Source organism: Molothrus aeneus, chromosome 31, assembly GCF_037042795.1.
Source record: "Molothrus aeneus isolate 106 chromosome 31, BPBGC_Maene_1.0, whole genome shotgun sequence".
NCBI classification, from domain to species: domain Eukaryota; kingdom Metazoa; phylum Chordata; class Aves; order Passeriformes; family Icteridae; genus Molothrus; species Molothrus aeneus.
In genome coordinates this window covers 2,116,066-2,133,878 of record NC_089676.1, presented here as the reverse complement: position 1 = coordinate 2,133,878, position 17,813 = coordinate 2,116,066, and the positions used below count along the sequence as shown (strand labels likewise).

The following is a 17,813-nucleotide window of genomic DNA, read 5'->3' as shown; positions in this document are numbered from 1 at the left end:
GCCTCACAGGCTCTGGATTCATTGTTACACTCTGATCCTGTTCTTCCATAACTCAGGAAGGCCCAAATCCCGGGGGCTGAGCCCCTGAGATAACTTTTCCGTGTAATGTAACATTCCCAAAGTGCTGAGCAGTAAGAAAATGACAGAAAAGTGTTTCAAAGGCACTGTAAAAAGGGAAGTTGGTTTTAAAACATCTGAAAATGCAGGCAGTGAGGTTTTGGGAAGTGAGGAATAACTGAGCTCACGAGCTGCCTGAGGAAGCACAGACTCAGGTCACGGCAAGGATGAGCTGTGCCCATGAAGAAACAAAAATTCAGCCAGATTTGTCTGTGGTTTGCACTCATTGATGAGCTGCTGGGTGAACTCTTCCCTGCAAGGCAGGAGGGAGCAGATGGGCAGCAAGCAAATATCTGACTTGAGCAAGGAGAGAGAAACTGATTTTCCAAAGGATCTATTTGACATCCAGAGGCCACATGTTATTTTTATGAGGCAGAGCTCTGATTTATTGAACTTCACCAGATTGTGCCCTGCCAGCAGACCTAACTTGGGTGACCCTGTGACCCATAAAGGACAAGAGAGGCAGGAGGAAGGAATTCTGAGCAGCCCTTTCCAGGAGCTGTCAGTGCTCTGAATGCCACCTCACCATTTCTAGGAAGAATGACTCCCAGCTAGCTCTGCAGAAAGGTAGACAGTGCTCAGATTAAATATAGCAGCAAGTGGGCTGGGAGGAGAAGCACTGGGCTGCACAGAGAGGGAGGCTGCTCTGGAGAAAGCCAGCAGTGCCTGATGGTGCAGCACAAAGCACAGAGGCCCTGGCAAGCGGAGCTGGGCCTGGGGGCAGCTGGCAGGAGAGCCCTGGGCAGTGCCAGGGACAGCCTGGGGGCACACACACATTGATCCCTTGCTCTCAGCTTTTCTTCATCCTCTTCCATCCTCCCACCTCCCACAAGCCCCGTCCAACCTGGCCTTGGACATTGCCAGGGATCCAGGAGCAGCCACAGCTTCTCTGCACAGCCTGTGCCAGGGCCTGCCCAGCCTCACAGGGAACAATTCCTTCCCAAAACCCCATCTGAACCTCCTCTCTTCCAGCCCAAAGTCATCAATGACTCAGCCCATTTGTTGAGAGTCCTTTAAATAATGATGTCCACATCTCCACTGGCTCATTGCAGTCTGTGCCAGACCTTTGCCTGCTGTCCAGTAGCAGCCAGGGAGGCACAGATTCCTCCAGCTCTCAATGGGTCCCTCTGTCCCTCTGTCCTACATGTATGGGCTCTTTATTCCAGCCCTCAGCCCCAGGGCAGGGGTTTGGAAGGAGAAATCACCATTTCAGTGCAGAACTCCCAAACCACTGGTGTCAGGAGGGGGCTGAGCTCTGCCCCTTGAACTCTGGCTGGTCTGGCCTCTCCCAAGCATTTCCAAATGTTAAAAAGATTTTTAAAATCCTCTCTTGCCTCCGAGCTGGGTTGATTTGTATCAAAACAGAGCAATAAATTTTTAAACACATTACAAATTAAAGAAGTGGAAGAATCACTGTAGTTTTTCAGTCCCTCAGGACATTTTATAGAATCAAACAAATCAGCAGTGTGTGAAAGCAGAGATTTGATATTCCTGGCCCAGGCTCAGGAAACACTTCCAACAGGAAGGAATTCACCTTTTCTGTGGTGTCACTTTGCAGGTGTTGTGTCAAACCAGCCCCTCTGGCCACTCAGGGAGAGGAGTGTGGGGATCTCGGAGCCTGATGAGGAACTCTGACAGCTCAAATTGGATTTAGGGGAAAAAAAAAATCCAAGGCACTGCACTGTGCATCTCACCAAAGAATTCCTTCCTAAAGAGAGGGAAGGTGCCCAAATCCCCACATGTGCTTATTCCAGGGATACATTTTGCACACAGGTTTATCTGGCATTCAAAACTCCTGAATTTTCCCCTTTTCTTTATTTTTTTTTTAGGGAAGTGGGTCTGTTCTTGCCGAGCTTGAATTTGAAAACCCCAGTTGGAACTTGTTAAGTCAATAATTATTCTTGTGAATGTGGGTCAAACTATTTGATGTCTCTTCCTCTCTAGGGACCTGGAAGAAGATTTCATCCTGCAGCACTCCAAGGTAGGAAGCAGCACATTTCCCATCTTATTTCAAAAGTCCAAACTGATTGTCCCATGGGGGTAAAAGCTGATGAGGGCCAGGGTCAGGCTGTGTGAGTGGCATTTCTACAGCTGCTGACACAGATGTCTAGGAAAGAATGCCCCCAGCTCTGATAACATAGCAGAGTGCCTTGGGATCCCAGGCAATTTATTCTGTCTATTTATTATTTATTTATTATTGATGTTGTTAGTATTAGAAGGGTATGCTGAACATATTATTCACTTGGGATATTGGAGGGTCTGTACCTTCCCACCTGCCACCTCTGGACACAAATCCTACTTTCTCTTTTTAAGGCATTTGCATTATTGCAGAATAACAAAATAAGCAACCATTTCTGCAGTTTTGTCCATCAGTAACTCCAAGAAATCCTTCTGCACAGCAGGATAAATTGTATTTATGTTTTTATCCACCCCCTCCTCAGCCTGAGAACCCTCTGCCATGACTTACTGGTGTTCCTGCTCCATTTGGGAGTTAGGGGCCTTTTCCAAGGTTGGAAACTGCTGGAAAAAATGGACTTTATCCACCCCAGTTTTATTGCTGTGGACTGCTTTGTTAGGTGGAATTCCAGCCTGCAGAATAGCCCACTGCTCCTGGAACAACACGAACCCATTTCTGCTTTACACCCCAGTTTTGCCACCCAGCAGCAGTGTGAAAGTTTCCTCCAAGTGTAAATTCTATTTAAAGCCACCAAAAGCCTCTTAATCAGTTCCTCCTGCTTTCCAGAGGCCTCTCAGCACTGCAGAGACTCTGCAGCTGCTCCTCTTGTCTCCAGAGCTGCCCTGGGTGAAACTCAGGGCAGCCATGGGGCTGATCTGTGGGGCTGCACCCCAAAATGTGCTCCATGAGCAGGACCTCTCTGGGGTGGGCTCAGCTGTGTCTGAGCCTGTGGGGTTTGTTGGGTTTTCAGCCCTCTCCTCCCAGGGTGTTGGGTGCCAGTGTTTCATGGAATAATTTCATTACACAATGGTTGGGACTTGGGAGGGACTTTGCCTCTCATCCAGGTCCACCCCTGCCATGGGCAGGGACACCTTCACTATCCCAGGCTGCTCCAGGCCCTGTCCAGCCTGGCTTTGGACACTTCCAGGCTGCTCCAGGCCCTGTCCAGCCTGGCCTTGGACACTCAGAACTGCTCCAAGCCCTGTCCAGCCTGCCCTTGGACACTCAGAACTGCTCCAAGCCCTGTCCTTCCTGCCCTTGGACACTCAGAACTGCTCCAATCCCTGTCCAGCCTGGCTTTGGACACTCAGAACTGCTCCAATCCCTGTCCAGCCTGGCTTTGGACACTCAGAACTGCTCCAATCCCTGTCCTTCCTGCCCTTGGACACTCAGAACTGCTCCAATCCCTGTCCTTCCTGCCCTTGGACACTCAGAACTGCTCCAGGCCCTGTCCTTCCTGCCCTTGGACACTCAGAACTGCTCCAATCCCTGTCCTTCCTACCCTTGGACACTCAGAACTGCTCCAATCCCTGTCCAACCTGGCCTTGGACACTCAGAACTGCTCCAATCCCTGTCCAGCCTGGCCTTGGACACTCAGAACTGCTCCAATCCCTGTCCAGCCTGGCCTTGGACACTCAGAACTGCTCCAATCCCTGTCCAGCCTGGCTTTGGACACTCAGAACTGCTCCAATCCCTGTCCTTCCTGCCCTTGGACACTCAGAACTGCTCCAATCCCTGTCCTTCCTGCCCTTGGACACTCAGAACTGCTCCAATCCCTGTCCTTCCTGCCCTTGGACACTCAGAACTGCTCCAATCCCTGTCCTTCCTGCCCTTGGACACTCAGAACTGCTCCAATCCCTGTCCTTCCTGCCCTTGGACACTCAGAACTGCTCCAATCCCTGTCCAGCCTGCCCTTGGACACTCAGAACTGCTCCAGGCCCTGTCCAGCCTGGCCTTGGACACTCAGAACTGCTCCAATCCCTGTCCAGCCTGGCTTTGGACACTCAGAACTGCTCCAGGCCCTGTCCTTCCTGCCCTTGGACACTCAGAACTGCTCCAATCCCTGTCCTTCCTGCCCTTGGACACTCAGAACTGCTCCAATCCCTGTCCTTCCTGCCCTTGGACACTCAGAACTGCTCCAATCCCTGTCCAGCCTGGCTTTGGACACTCAGAACTGCTCCAATCCCTGTCCAGCCTGGCTTTGGACACTCAGAACTGCTCCAATCCCTGTCCTTCCTGCCCTTGGACACTCAGAACTGCTCCAATCCCTGTCCAGCCTGGCTTTGGACACTCAGAACTGCTCCAATCCCTGTCCAACCTGGCCTTGGACACTCAGAACTGCTCCAATCCCTGTCCAGCCTGGCTTTGGACACTCAGAACTGCTCTAGGCCCTGTCCTTCCTGCCCTTGGACACTCAGAACTGCTCCAATCCCTGTCCTTCCTGCCCTTGGACACTCAGAACTGCTCCAATCCCTGTCCAGCCTGCCCTTGGACACTCAGAACTGCTCCAATCCCTGTCCTTCCTGCCCTTGGACACTTCCAGGGACAGAGCCACCCCAGCTTCTCTGTGCACCCTGCTCCAGGGCCTCACCACCCTCCCAGGGAGGAATTCCTTCCCAAGAATTCCATCCTAAGGTGTCTCTCTGTTAATTCCCTTAGAAAGGCAGAGGATGGAGGGGAGGGAGAGAGGGAGGGAAGAGGGAGGGAGGGAGGAGGGGGTTTGCTTAAAGCTTGGGAAGCAGAGAAGGAGAAAATAATCCAAAAAAGGCGCTTTGGCTGGGAGGGTGGGTGGGCTCCTGAGCGCCGCGTGCAGCCGGGGATCCTCGGCCCGCGGTCCTTATTTGGCTGCGAGCGGGAGCGCTCCGGGGATTGGCTGTGCTGGGCAGCAGGCAGGGAGCGCAGGAGCCGAGCGCCAGCTGACGAGCGCAGCGCACGCTTGCCCACTCCTCGGCATGTGTTGAGCAAATTGCAGCTATTTTTATAGGAGACGCTTTGCCTACATCTTAAGAATCCAGTCCCAATCCCGTCTCCCTGTAGTGTAATGGGAAATCCCCTTCCCAGCCCCCTTTCCCCCCCCGCCCCGCGTTCGTGTTTTCAAGGCACAGTTGGGCCGAACCCAGAATTCTTGGCCATTATCAGGCTTCAGACTTGTCTGCTGTGCACTGCCCGGCCAGGGCGCTCTGTATTCCTGTAACGAGCCGATGTTTTGTCTCCGGCCCCTCCGTAATTGCCACAGTGGACAATAGCAGCCCTTTCTGGGCACGGCAGACGGCTGCTGCACTGCTGGGCCGCCGCGGCCCCTTTGTGCGCTGTTATTCCCGCATGGGTAGAGCCACCGGCCAGGGGGCGATGCACAAAGCCACCTCTGTGCTGCCCTTGGCTTTGCAGCTCCCCGGGGCTCCCTGCACCGCGCCAGAGGCTTTGGGAGGGCAGGGGGCCGGCAGGAGGCAGCAGGGAAATAGGGGAGGGAAAACTGAAGGGTGAGCAGAGAGGCAAGATCCCCAAAAGTGCCTGTAAGAGTTCAGGGCCTCCCTGGAGAGAGCAGGGCAGGGCTGCTCAGGTGTGCACCAGCTCCTTTCAGCCCTTGCCACAGTGTGTGCTGGCTCTTCCAGAGGTCTCTGCATGGCAATGAGCATTGCAAAATCCAAGGAGAGTTGCTGGTGTGGGACTGGCACTACCTGGGATGCAGGTCACAATGGTGGTTCAGTGGTTCCTTGCAAAAAAAACTTTGTGAAGCAATCCAGTTCATCAACGTGGAAAGTTATCCCTGGAAGCATCACTGGAGTCTGGTTAACCCAAACTCATTGAGAAAGGTTTGGGAGTTTGGTTTTATTTTTCCTTTAATTTAGAAAAATCTTGTCATCACAGCCAGGAAAGAGAAAACATTAACCACGACCAGGAAGTAACTCTGTGGGTTTAATATTCTTGTGGACTATTTGCCATGTAGGTAAAAGAATTAGATTTCCTTTTATAAACACAAGGAACAGTTGGATGTTACCAGGAGTGAACCTGTGAGCCACAGCCATGTCCTGCAGGTGGGTGGGAAAGCTGAGCCAGCCTGAGCTGATGATCTGAGCTCTGCTCTGGGCTCAGCTTTCCTCCCAGCAGGGCTGATTCACATCTTGGGCAGCCCAAGCAGAGCCTGCTGCTGTCTGACTATGACACCTGAGAGAGCAAAGCAAACCTACCCAAACTGCCGTTGGCTTGTGGTGTCTGGCTCCCACACACACCCCCTGACTTTTCAGCTCAAAGAAAAGGTAAAAAAAAAAAAAAAAAAAAAAGAGAAATTAGAATGGAAAAGCTCAAACCCCTCCCAGCTGCCTGTGTGGGCTGTCAAATCCAAGGCTTTGATCCTGTGGTTGCACAGAAGGGAAGACACAGCGCTGCTGCCTCCCCCTGCTCGGGGCCAAGGGGGCTGTGAAGCATTCAGGATCAGCGTGGAGATGGATTGTGTCACTGCTGCCCTTCTGGAGGGGGCAGCACCCCAAAATAACAGCTGCCAGCCCCGAGATTGTGCCAGGACAGAGCTCTGAGAGCTGCACCCAGCAAATGCCTCAATGGTCACAACTTCCCACATCTTCAGGAGAGTTCCTGGGTGATGGGGACTTGCAGGCAGTGGTGGGGATGAACACCTTTTTTCACCTTTTAATGTCATTTATTTCTGAGAGGGAACAGGGCAAATGTCCTGCTGAAAGAGAGTTTGGGGCACAGCCCAGACATGAGAGCAGCAACGCCAGGGCTGATCCAGCTCCACCCCACCAGATGCTCCAGGCAGACATGGGCAGTTCCAGGAAGCAGAACTTGCTCCTGTCCTTGGAGCATGGCAGGAGCTGCAGTGCAAAGGGAGCTCTTCCAAAGGAGGTATAAACTGCAACTGATTTATTGGAACACTGGCTTGATTCATCGGGGATGTGATGGAGGAAAGGAAGGGTCCAAGCTTTGAGAAGCAAATTTGGGTGAGAACAGGCACCTTTTCACTCTTTTGAACACTGTAAATAATAATAATAATTAAAAAAAAGACCAGATGGCCGCCCTTCCCAGTCCCTCCCTCCCATCCCAAGGCTTGCCTTCACATCATGCTCTTCCTAAACTGCGACTGTGAGCTCTGTTTGGCCTTGGAGTCTGACTGCTGCAGCTCAAACTGTTTGTACAGGTCCCTCAGCTCTTTGATCTCCTGCAGCACCCTCTTGGCTTGGCTCCAGGTGGAGGAAGCCTCCCCCAGCAGCCTCTCAGATTCCTGCAGGATCCTTTCAGAGTCCGACTTGGAAGAAGATGATGAGGAAGAAGAGGTGGTGGTGATGGTGGTGCTGGTGTTGGAGTCCTTGGTCTTTTTCTTGCCTTCCCCGTAGCCCTTCACCTCTGTCAGCAGTTCCTGAGTTTTTTCCAGTTTCAGTGCAACCAGTTCCTGTATCCGGGTCAGCTGTTCCGGCTCTGCCGAGGCAAACTGAGCCTCCAGCCCCTTCCTCAGCACCGCCCGATGTGTGGAAGAGTCCCGTCGGGACAGGATTTCTTCCATGGAGGCACATTTATTCTTTTCTGAGTGTGAGAGCTTTTTGGGGACCTGCGGTGTGTACATGGTCCCTTTGTCAAAGGAGTCATTGCGCTGCCCGGCTCTGTCCCACGGGGCCGCCTCCTGTCGGGGGAGGCTCCCTGTCCGCCCTTTCTCCGATGATTTGGTGTTCTCCGAGTCCGAGCGGCGCCGCCCCGCGGTCAGGTGTGCCACGGATTTGTCCAGATCCACGCGGAAACTCTCCTCGCAGGTGCCGTGATCCTCCGGAGAGGCGTCTTCCTCCTGGATCAGGTCGAGGGTCAGCATTCCGTCAGAGGTTGAGGTAGATGCCTGCAGGAGCAGAAAGCAGAGCTGAGCTGGCACCAGAATGGCTGTCTCTGCTTCCAGGGGTGTGTGCACTGCAGGGAGGGAGGGGGATGCTCCCTCACCCAGAGACGGAGCCCAGGGGTGGACCTTAAAGTGCAGAGGTCCACGAGAGCACAGGATGAGAGCTGAGCCCGAGCTGTCCTCATGGCAACTCTCAGCTCAGGATGGAGCTCCAACAACCCCACTTACAAATGGAACAATTCCAGGGGAATTTCACCCAAACTGATGACCCCGAGCTGTCCTCATGGCAGGATGGAGCTCCCAACAACCCCACTTACAAATGGAACAATGCCAGGGGAATTTCACCCAAACTGATGACCCTGAGCTGTCCTCATGGCAACTCTCAGCTCAGGATGGAGCTCCAACAACCCCACTTAGAAATGGAACAATGCCAGGGGAATTTCACCCAAACTGATGACCCTGAGCTGTCCTCATGGCAGGATGGAGCTCCCAACAACCCCACTTACAAATGGAACAATGCCAGGGGAATTTGACCCAAGCAGGTGTCTGGGGCTGGTTGTACCTACCAACAACCCCACTTACAAATGGAACAATTCCAGGGGAATTTGACCCAAGCAGGTGTCTGGGGCTGGTTGTACCTACCAACAACCCCACTTACAAATGGAACAATTCCAGGGGAATTTGACCCAAGCAGGTGTCTGGGGCTGGTTATACCTACCACAGCCATGAGGTGACCCCGCGTGGGAGGGCGCCGGGAGTGCTGGATCTTGGCTCTGTCACGTGTTGGGTGGGCAAGGAAACTGTCCTCTTCCACGGTGACCTGCAGGGTGACACAGGCTGTGAGCAGGGAACAGGAGCCATTCCCAGCTCCTGGAGCTGTAGGAGAGGAGGCTGGCAGGGAATGAGGTGTGGGAGTGGAGTCCAGCCTTGGAAGTGACCCAGTGTTTCTCCGCTCTGTGCCATGGTGGGATTACATCTGCTCAAGTCATTCCTGACAACTGAACCTGTTTGCAAAGATTCCTGTGACAGGCTCTCCTGGCAGCCATCTCTCCGGGTGTTTGCTGTGCTGCCTCCTGCTCTAAAACCTCTCCCATAGTCTGACCTTGGTTTTCCTTCACTTCAGGCCATCCAGGAGAGGAAAGAGCCTCCTGGCAGTGCCATGGTGCTGTGGGAAGCTGAGTGTGAATGGGAGATCTGAGACAGGTCTGAGCTGAGGAAGGGTTGCCATGAAACATTAATGTGAGAGTCAGCCCTGGAGCCAGGGCACAGCTTGTTCCAGGCAGGTTCTCCTTCCCACTGAAGGAAACTGTGTGGGGATGCTCACCCTGGCCTGCCTCTGCCAGCCCACCTGGTGCTCTGAGTACACCCTGTGTCCCCTCCAGGAGGCTCAACTGGGGCTGCCCTGTTATTTTTCCTGGCAGAAGCTGCTCTGTGTAACTGGGACTTCCACACCCCTCCCCTTGAGAAGGGGGATGAGCTCTGCTGGCCACACTTTGTGTGGATGCATCCCCAAACAGCCTCAAACCTTTACCCGGGCTGAGTCAGGGTCAATCCCACTCACCTCGTCCAAGATCCGGTTTTTAGCACGTGTGATTGCAGAGTTGAGGGCGTTAATCCAGGATTCTTTCTCTTCTGGACTCACAGCCAGGAAGATCAGATTTGGTGCCTACAAAAGGAGGGAGTCAGGTCAGTGCTGGAACTCACACAGAGAAGGTCCCTGGTCAGTGGGAGGCCTCTACAGAGAAGGCAAAGCAGAGCTGAGCCTCCAGCCCTGATTTCCCCACACAGCAAACCCCAGGACCACCCCCATTCCTGCCTTCCCTGCATCCCCCAGGACCATCCACATCCCTGCCCACCCCTGGAGCCACCTCTTGGGCTGCCTGCATCTGGGCCAGCCCCACGTACCGTGTTTCCAGGCTGCCTGGAGTGGGCAAGGGTGAATTTACTGTGGTTCTTTTTGCTTCTGCTTTTGGACTTCCTGAGCTCTTCACATTTCTCGTAGTCACTCAGATCAAACATTTCCTGTATGTTTTTTTCATCTTTTACCTGCAAAACAGCAAGAAAATTAGAGCTTTGCAGATGTCAGACAGAGACTCTGCTGCTCCAGGCAGCAGGATTTCAACATGAGGGGTTTGATTTGTCTCTTCTGGAATGAGGGGGCATGTTTAGAAGGATAGCAAGAAAATCACTCTTTGCCAGGTTAATTCCTGCCTCTTCTACCTCCAGAGTGCAGGAGCTGCCAGGCTCAATGTCCTTTCAAGAGTCCTTTTGAGTGACCACTTTACAAGATCTCCCATTTTCCAGGTGTGTCCCCAACACTCTGCACTGGCACAGTGTGACAGGTACATGGGATGGATCAGGGTCACAGAGGCTCAGGTGAAAGATGGAGCTTGCAGAGGGTCACAGGGGCACATGGGGGTCTGGATGCTGACCCCTGACTGCCATCCCTCAGGGACACTTGGAGCAAAGGGGATGTGGCAAAGCTGTCTGTACCCTTCCTCTTCATTGCCCTCCCTCAATCCCACTCCTACAGCAGAGAAGCTCTGCTCTTCCACGGTAAACACAAGGAATTAGGGTTTGGGTGTCCATCACAGACACTGCAGCAGGCTCAAATCTACATCCATCTGCTTAATCCCACTCCAGCCAGTCATCCCAGGCTGCCTCAGTGGTGCAGGGTGTGTACCTCGGGTGCTGGGAAGGCAGATGGTGCTGAGGTCTGAGCCCTTGGATTTCCTGAAGGGACTCCACCCCATCTCATACATTTCCTCCACAGTTTTGGGAAGCACTGAAGGAACTCCCTATGATTCTTCCATAGAATTTAATCAAAGAGGGTGACTAAACCAGCTTCCTAACCAGGGCCATGGATAAACTGACCATCTGGCCCTGCCTGATGACAACAGCCCCCCTCTGTCCTTCATCCTGCCTGTGTCCCCAGGATCCACAGGACAATCACCGGCACTGCCATCCCCGAGCTGGTTCCTGCTTGTGACACATCCCCTGTGTCTGGGTGTGATAACAGAGACTGTCTGGCTGCACATCCTCCCCATGCTGCTAATCTGCTTTGATCTCTTCCCACTCCCATCCTCCAATCCACCTCTTTCCAAGAATCTCAGCTGAATTCTGCCCGGCTCATTTGCAGCAGGAAGAGCTGATCCCCCTCCCAGCCCCCAGCTGTGCTCTGTGGCTGTGAGCAGAGCCTTAGCTCCAGATGTTTGCTCATGTGGGTCACTGGGGCTTCCCCAGCCCTCCCCTTCCTCCTCAGAGCTCACACAGCTGGATCTCAACCTCCTGCCTGCAGGAGCATCCCCAGGAGGCTGCGGGACAGAGCAGGTGGCTTTGGTTCAGACAAACACCCTGCAGGTGCAGCTCGTCCTTTAAACCCCTCTGAATGACACCAGGGCTCTGACACTGCACTGGGCCATGCTGAGAGCATCCTGCTCCTGTGTGTGACCCCTTAAAAATGCTTAAAATTGGGAATAAGCAACATCCACAGTGGCATTCCTGGGGGAAAAGTGTCAGCAGCAGCCTGGGCTGTGGTGGCACAGAAATCCCAGGGGCACAGGAAGAACAGGGGGTGTCTCACTCGTGTAACAGAGCATCCAGTGTGCAGAGAGAGAAACTGGACAAGGAAGGTGAAAGGCAACTCCAGAGGCATTTGCCAGCTCTTTTGTCCTTTGTGGGAGGCTCCTGAGGCCAAAAGGAGGGAGGTGGTGGCACGAGAGGCAGCTCAGAGCAGCCTCGGGGGTGGGAGAGGCTGAGGACAGTCATGCAGCCCATTCTCTGGGAGAGCAGGACAAAAGCAGCCCCTGAGGAGCCATGTGGGCACCAGAGCTGAAATCCCAGTCACAGGGGGGTGACAAATCTGCAGGGTGTCACCTCCTCCACCTTCTCAGTGAGATTGGGGCCATCCAAATCAAACCTTCCAGGCCTCTCCAAAGAGGATTTGGCTGGAGGTGTCCCAGCACCCAGGCAGTGCCCAGGAGGAAGCAGCCTCTGCTATCAGCTCTCAGGAGGAAGGGATGAAGCAAGAGGTTGGTGGTTGATTTTGGCAAAACCATTCCCTGCTGGGAATGGTTTCTAGCAAGTCTTTCCTTCCCCTCCGTGCCAAGGGTTTAAGAATTGAGGGATGTCAGAGCCTCACCAGCAGGTGGGTCCTGCTCTCTGTGCCCTGTGGGGAGCTCAGGATTGGAAGGATTAAGGTGAATCAATCCCAGCAGGTGCTGCCCTGGCATTGCTGAGTTGTAGCCATTCGAGGCAGGCAAAACCACCTTGCCCTGCAGTTCCACCTGCCTCCTACCTGTGGCCAGGTGAGGGAAGGGAAACTGAGGCACGGAAAAGGAATCAGAAGCATCCCCCACCCCTCGAGCAGGGAACATTTCTCTGCAGCCATGAGATCACACACCCCTGGCAGCTGCCCCTGCCTGTGCCAAGGCTGACACTGCTGACTCTGCTGGGATCCAAGGAAGGAGCTGCATTCCTTGCACTCCTTGCACTCCTTCCCCCGCAGCTGCTGCCTGCCCAGGCTGGCCCCAGGGGCACCCAGCACTCCCTGGGCCCTGGGATGTGGGCATGTCATGGGGCAGAACACCAACCACGGCACCTAAATCCCTTCTCCAGAGGGTTTGTGCTTCCAAAGGGCTGCTCCAGGCTCATGGCAGTGCACTGGCAGCACGAGGGTCTCTGACCTGGGTTAATTAACCACCCTTGGGTCTCTCATTGATTAGAGTTTGAATTTCCTCATCAAGCTGTGACCTGCAGCGACTCCAAACCTCCTGGACCCGGCTCAGGGCTGTGTTTTGGGGCCCAACCATGCTCAGACACACCAGTCTGGGATTTTTGGTGATGATTTGAGCAGTTTGAGCTGCAATGGGACACAGAAAAATGAGGAAGGTACAAAAAAATCACAAGACACCCATGGGACACTTGTGGGGGGGTGGGTCAAGTGTGGCTCAGGATGTAACCAGAAACCTCCAGACTCTCTGTACAGCCAAATACCCAAACATGGGCAGTTTGGGGACAGACAGTTCCCCTTGTAGGGTACAACCAAAGTTTCAGTTCCTCCAGCTGAGCAGCTCTGATTCAGCAGGGGGTTGAGCTTCCTGCAGCCAGGCTGTCACTGGGACACACTGGGACTGTCCTGTCCTTGTCACGGCCAGGACACTGCCCTTAGCCCATCAGGGGATGGTGGCAGCTTCAATCCCTTCTCCAAAGAGTCACCACCAAGGCTACCAGGGACACAGGGCCCCCAGAATCCCCGAATTGTGACATGGCTTTGGAGGGACAGGGACACTTTCCACTAGTCCAGGCTGCTCCAAGCCCCCTCCAGCCTGGCCTTGCACATTTCCAGGGATGGGGCAGCCTGTGCCAGGGAGGAATTTCTTCCCCAAACCCCTTTGTGCTGTGTTCAGCAGCGCTCACTGAGGCCAAACACCCCACGGAGCATTAGAGAACCGAGGATGCAAACACAGCCCCAGCCCCAGCGGCACCTCCTCGAGTGCTCTTGTGCTAATTGAGCCGATGCCTTTGGTGGCAAACAAACGAAAGCTGGAGAGAAGCGAGCGTTTCCTCATCCCCCTCGCACCGGGCTCGGCTGCCCGGCAGTCCCCGGCTTCCTGCGAGGAAGCTCCGAGCCCGGCTGGGTCAGCTCGGCCGCCGCTCCCCGGCACAGGCAGCGACAAAGCTGGGCCAGGAACGGGGAACAATTCCCAGAAATGGCCCGGGGGGGAGGGAGGGAGCGAGGGGAAAGAATGCAAGAGTGAGTTAAGAAGGTGGTGGTGGTGGTGGTGGTGTTGGTGTGCTCGGCAGAGCTCAGCTCGCTGCAGCTCATCTCTACAGAGCTGGCTTTGGCTGATGACCAAACGCTGAATAACCAAGGATTTTGGTGCGAGTTCACGGAGTTCAGCAGCCGTGGGGGAGCGGAGCGGGCACGGCCAGAGCCTCGAGCTCTCATTTCGGGAGGTGTCAGACAAGTCCCACAGCTTTCAAAGGGCAGCACTCGAACACCCTGGTAGCATTTGCCATCAGCTGGGCTGAAAAACTGCATTTCCTCTCCTTACAGACCCGGCTCTGCCAGGGAGGAGCTGAGGCTCCTAGCAGGCATTCCCAAATTCTCCTGACAAAATGGAATAATCAGGGCTGGTCTCTGACCTGCAAGGCCAGCTCTATCCTAGACAGACAACTGGAGAAACACCCAGATTCCCAGGGGGAATCAGCGTGGATATGGGTGGGATTTTATAGTCTGGATTTCGGAAATCTCCCCATTGCAGACCTCAGCCCATGCTCAGCTCTGAGCAGTTCATCAAGCCCTGCCCCGAGCCAAGGGGGATCCTGGTGTGGAACACACAATTCCCTGTCCCCACGTGCTCTGAGGAGATGGGATTCATTGCCCTGCTTCCCAGGTGCAGAAATTCAGGCAAAAGTAAATAAATGTCTGGTTTGAATTCATTTAACAGAGCCGGGGAGCTTCCAGGAGCCTCGGGATTTAACCCTTTCTGCTCTGAGGTGGTGGGGAGGGCTGGGAATGTGGCTTCACCTGCAGAACCACCTCTGGAGCAGCTGCTGAGCATGAAATGAGCTGCCAGGAAACAGCAGGTGCTGTGGGAGCAGAGCCTGGAGCCACACTTTGCCCTTCCCTGGGGTCCAGGAGAGCTCCTGGCTTTGCTAAGTTGGCATCAAACCCTGCAGCACCTTCTGAGAGCCCCCAGGAACCCCCGGGGACTCCCCACAATGAGAGCCCCAGGATGCCACGGGCACAGAGTGACCTCAGGGCACACCAGCAGCACATTGTCACCTCCATGGCCAGCGCAGAGTCACCTCAGCACACTCCAGCAGCAGAAGCCATCTCTGCTGGCCACACATTCTTCCATATAAAGCCTCAGCAGAGGCTGCTGCAGGTTATTTATGGTCCCTCACACACACGGGGCTGCCTCAACCTCAAAACCTGTGAGGTTTTCCCTCTCTGAAACACAAGCACAAGAGCTTCTTGTTCAGAGCAGGCCCTGCATGGCCCCTCCAGCCTCATCCCTGTCTTGGGCTCCCAGCACACCTGGATTTGATCTGTAGCTACCTGGACACCTATTGCTTGTTCCTGTGTTTCTCTCTGGCTCTGGAGCAGCCAGGAGGTTGATGAGAGCAAGCTCTGGATTGCCAGCAAGCAGCTCAGCACGACCTGGGCATTCAATCCACTTTTTAAAGCCACTTCTCTGTTGTAACAAGCCCTGACCCTCTGCCTGTGCCACATCCATGGCTCAACTAGCCCTAAATCAAATTATCCCTTCCTCTCTCCAGGCAGAGCCGGGCCAGGGATCCAACTGTCAGGAAATTACCTCCACTGAGGGGGGAAACCCAGAGAAGCCAGGATTTCATCCCAAATTCCCTGAGTTGGAGCAACCCCCCTGCCTGCTGTGCCCAGTGCAGCTCTGGGATGTCACAGAGCATGGGAAGGAGGAAGGCTCTGGCCTGGGGAGTTCTTCCTGATGGATTTATGGAGACAAAAAGCACAGGGGGGGCGTGCAAGGACAGCCAGGTGCTGCCTCAGCCTGACAGTCACATCCGATTACCTCCAATGTCAACAGCACGGTAAACCCCAAAGCCCAGCAAGGAGACCGGGGCCAGGGCACGTGTTACACCAGGATGTCGATCTGGGGTGAAATTTCGTGAGAAATCCAAGAGATCGACCTGTAAATGGCTCGGTTCCAGCCGGGAGAGTGGAGTTATTTCCAAACAGAGCGTGAGCAGCTGGGAACAAGGCAGTGCTGGGCTCAAGGACGGGCACGGGAAGGAAGGAGCCGGCATTGCTGCAAAGAGGTTGGAGGGGTTTAACTCTCGCTAAGTGAATCCTTTCGTGCCTCCACGCTGGGAAAATGTCTCCCAGCAGAGCTGGCTGGGGAATCGCTGGCAGAGCCGACCCCGACCCCGACCCCGACCCCGACCCCGGCCGGCGCCAGCCCCGGGCAGGAGAAGCCCCCGAGGAACCCCCTCGGTCCGGCTGGCGCTGGGAAGGGCCGGGGCTGCGCCTTTCATATGCAAAGAGAGAGGAAGGGGGGATGGGAGAGGAAACTGAAACCGATCCTACCTCCTTCTCCGAGATGTAAAGCTGATCTCCCTTCAGAACCACATAACGGTTTTTCCAGATTTCCCTAAAAATGCCTTTCCCGCAGAATTTCCGCACCCAGCCGACCTTCTCCGGCTGCGCAGGTTGCTGGTTTCCATCCTGATTCCCCTAACACAAAGCGAGAGGGAAGAAAATGGGGGAAAAAACCCGCGATTATTCTTGGTTTTACACTCCTTTTCTCCCTCCACCCCACTTCCCTCTTTGCCCAACTTTTGTCTCCCCCTCTCTCCGCCGACGCCGGGACCGAGTCCTTCCCCGGGGTCACTCCACGGGGATTTTGGGGCAGTAGCAGCATCGGGAGGACGCTGCGAGGAGCGGGCAGGGTTCTCTCCGTGGTTATATAAGCCAGGCCGGCGTCTCTATCGCCTCATCCAACGGGCATTTACCCGTGGAAAGGGGAACAGGAGGGGGATGGGAGGAATTTAAACCAGCTGGGGTTTTATATATGCGGTGAAAATGGCATTTCGGAGCTTTTTATCAGCAATTAATCCAAAGAGGTGAAATCGATGGGCGGTTTATATCAGAGGTGTCTCCGTAGGCAGCGATGGGTGCAGCACACACACAACACGGCAAAGAGCGAGGAGGGATTGATGGTGCCTCCGGATTTTATCGTTTCCTTGTGTTCCAAGATGAAAACTGCCTGCCTACATCACGCGGGGTCTGTGGCGGCTGCGGGAGGCAGGAGCGGCAGCAGCAGGGCCTGGAGCAGGGGCTGGGTCTCTTTGGGGGTCTGTGCGCTTTCCGCGGGGGGAGCAGAAGCCAAGCCAAGATCCAACCCCCCCCCCATTCCCCAAAACATCCAGGAGCCTCCCTCCCCCTCCCTCCCCCAAGCCAAGAAAGCGATTCTCTACTCACCCTTTTTGCAGAATTATTATTTTTTTTCATCGTTCCTCGGTGCGCTCCGAGGCGATTTTGGGGCGGGGGTCGCAGAGGGCTTCCCGCGGCCTCCTGGCACGGGGGAACAGCCGGGGGGGATCCGCGCTGCCTTCGCCCCGCGTGGCTCTCAGGGCCCCTCTCCCGTTACACGGAGCCCGGTCCGGTGCTCTGAGCCATCGCCAGCGCCGCCGCCGCCGCGTCCCCCCCCGCCGCCACCATCCCGCAGCTCGGGGGGCTGCGCTGGGCTGCGCCGGGCTCCCGAGCTCCATCTATAGCCGCACGCCCGTGACGTCGGGGTTCGCGGCACGGGGCGAATCGCAGCCCACGAGGGTTTTTCTTCTTTGTTTCTGACTCAAGCGGGGACACGGGGCCGTGGTGGGGGGGGGGGAAAGCGGGAGAGGGGCGGGCGGTGTTTAGGATGGTGTTTCCCCAACGGGGCATAGCCGCGTTCCCGGCGGTGTTCTGGGTCACCGGGAAACTTTATAGGAGAGGGAAAATGCAGCCGGGTGGTACTGGGAGGGTTTTGTGCCCTAAAGGTGGTTGGAAGTGGGAAAAAAATCCCTCTGGGAGATTTCCTGGGGAGGGGTCGCGTCCAGCACAGCCAGGATTCAGTTGGATGCAGAGCACGGCTTCCAAAAGTGAGGAGACACTCAGCCTCCTAAAATGCCCTTATTTGGTTTATTTTGTCTGTCTCCTTCGTGTCCTGCAAGAAATAGATCGATCCATGGTCCATCAGGGGATCAGCTTTCCAATGACAGCGTCCATCCCGTCCCTGGACATCCCCCAGCCCTGATTTGAGGTTGTAGTTTCACCCCAGTACTCTGGAATTAACGCACCCAGAGTCCTAGGGGTGTACTTGGAGTATTTCCAGAGCTTCTGTGAGTGTTTGGATCCCATTCTGAGCATTGGCATTT

At 54.9% G+C, this 17,813-nt stretch overlaps 1 protein-coding gene across 2 annotated transcripts; it reads right to left on the bottom strand.

Moving 5' to 3' along the window:
- Nucleotides 1-6,937: 6,937 nt before the first annotated feature.
- On the bottom strand, nt 6,938-17,142 carry PLEKHO1 (pleckstrin homology domain containing O1). 2 transcript variants are annotated; one of them, XM_066568107.1, is made up of 7 exons: nt 16,879-17,142; nt 15,985-16,131; nt 9,816-9,956; nt 9,472-9,576; nt 8,629-8,730; nt 7,141-7,913; nt 6,938-7,062 (listed from the first exon to the last, which is right to left on the bottom strand). In XM_066568107.1, exons 1-6 carry the CDS (start codon nt 16,906-16,908, stop codon nt 7,143-7,145), a joined length of 1,296 nt encoding a protein of 431 aa, XP_066424204.1. In that variant the 5' UTR covers nt 16,909-17,142; the 3' UTR covers nt 6,938-7,062; nt 7,141-7,142. The 2 variants fall into 2 exon arrangements, with proteins under 2 accessions (XP_066424204.1, XP_066424203.1); XM_066568106.1 differs by having other exon boundaries at nt 6,938-7,913.
- Nucleotides 17,143-17,813: the final 671 nt, after the last annotated feature.

What these genes read in the sequence shown, in the direction of transcription:
- PLEKHO1 (XM_066568106.1), bottom strand. Translation starts at nt 16,908, where the DNA reads ATGAAAAAAAATAATAATTCTGCAAAAAGG. An exon ending in TTTACATCTCGGAGAAGGAG is followed by an intron (nt 9,957 to 15,984) that starts GTAGGATCGGTT and finishes GCTGTTTTGCAG; the next exon opens with GTAAAAGATGAAAAAAACAT. An exon ending in AAAACCGGATCTTGGACGAG is followed by an intron (nt 8,731 to 9,471) that starts GTGAGTGGGATT and finishes GTCACCCTGCAG; the next exon opens with GTCACCGTGGAAGAGGACAG.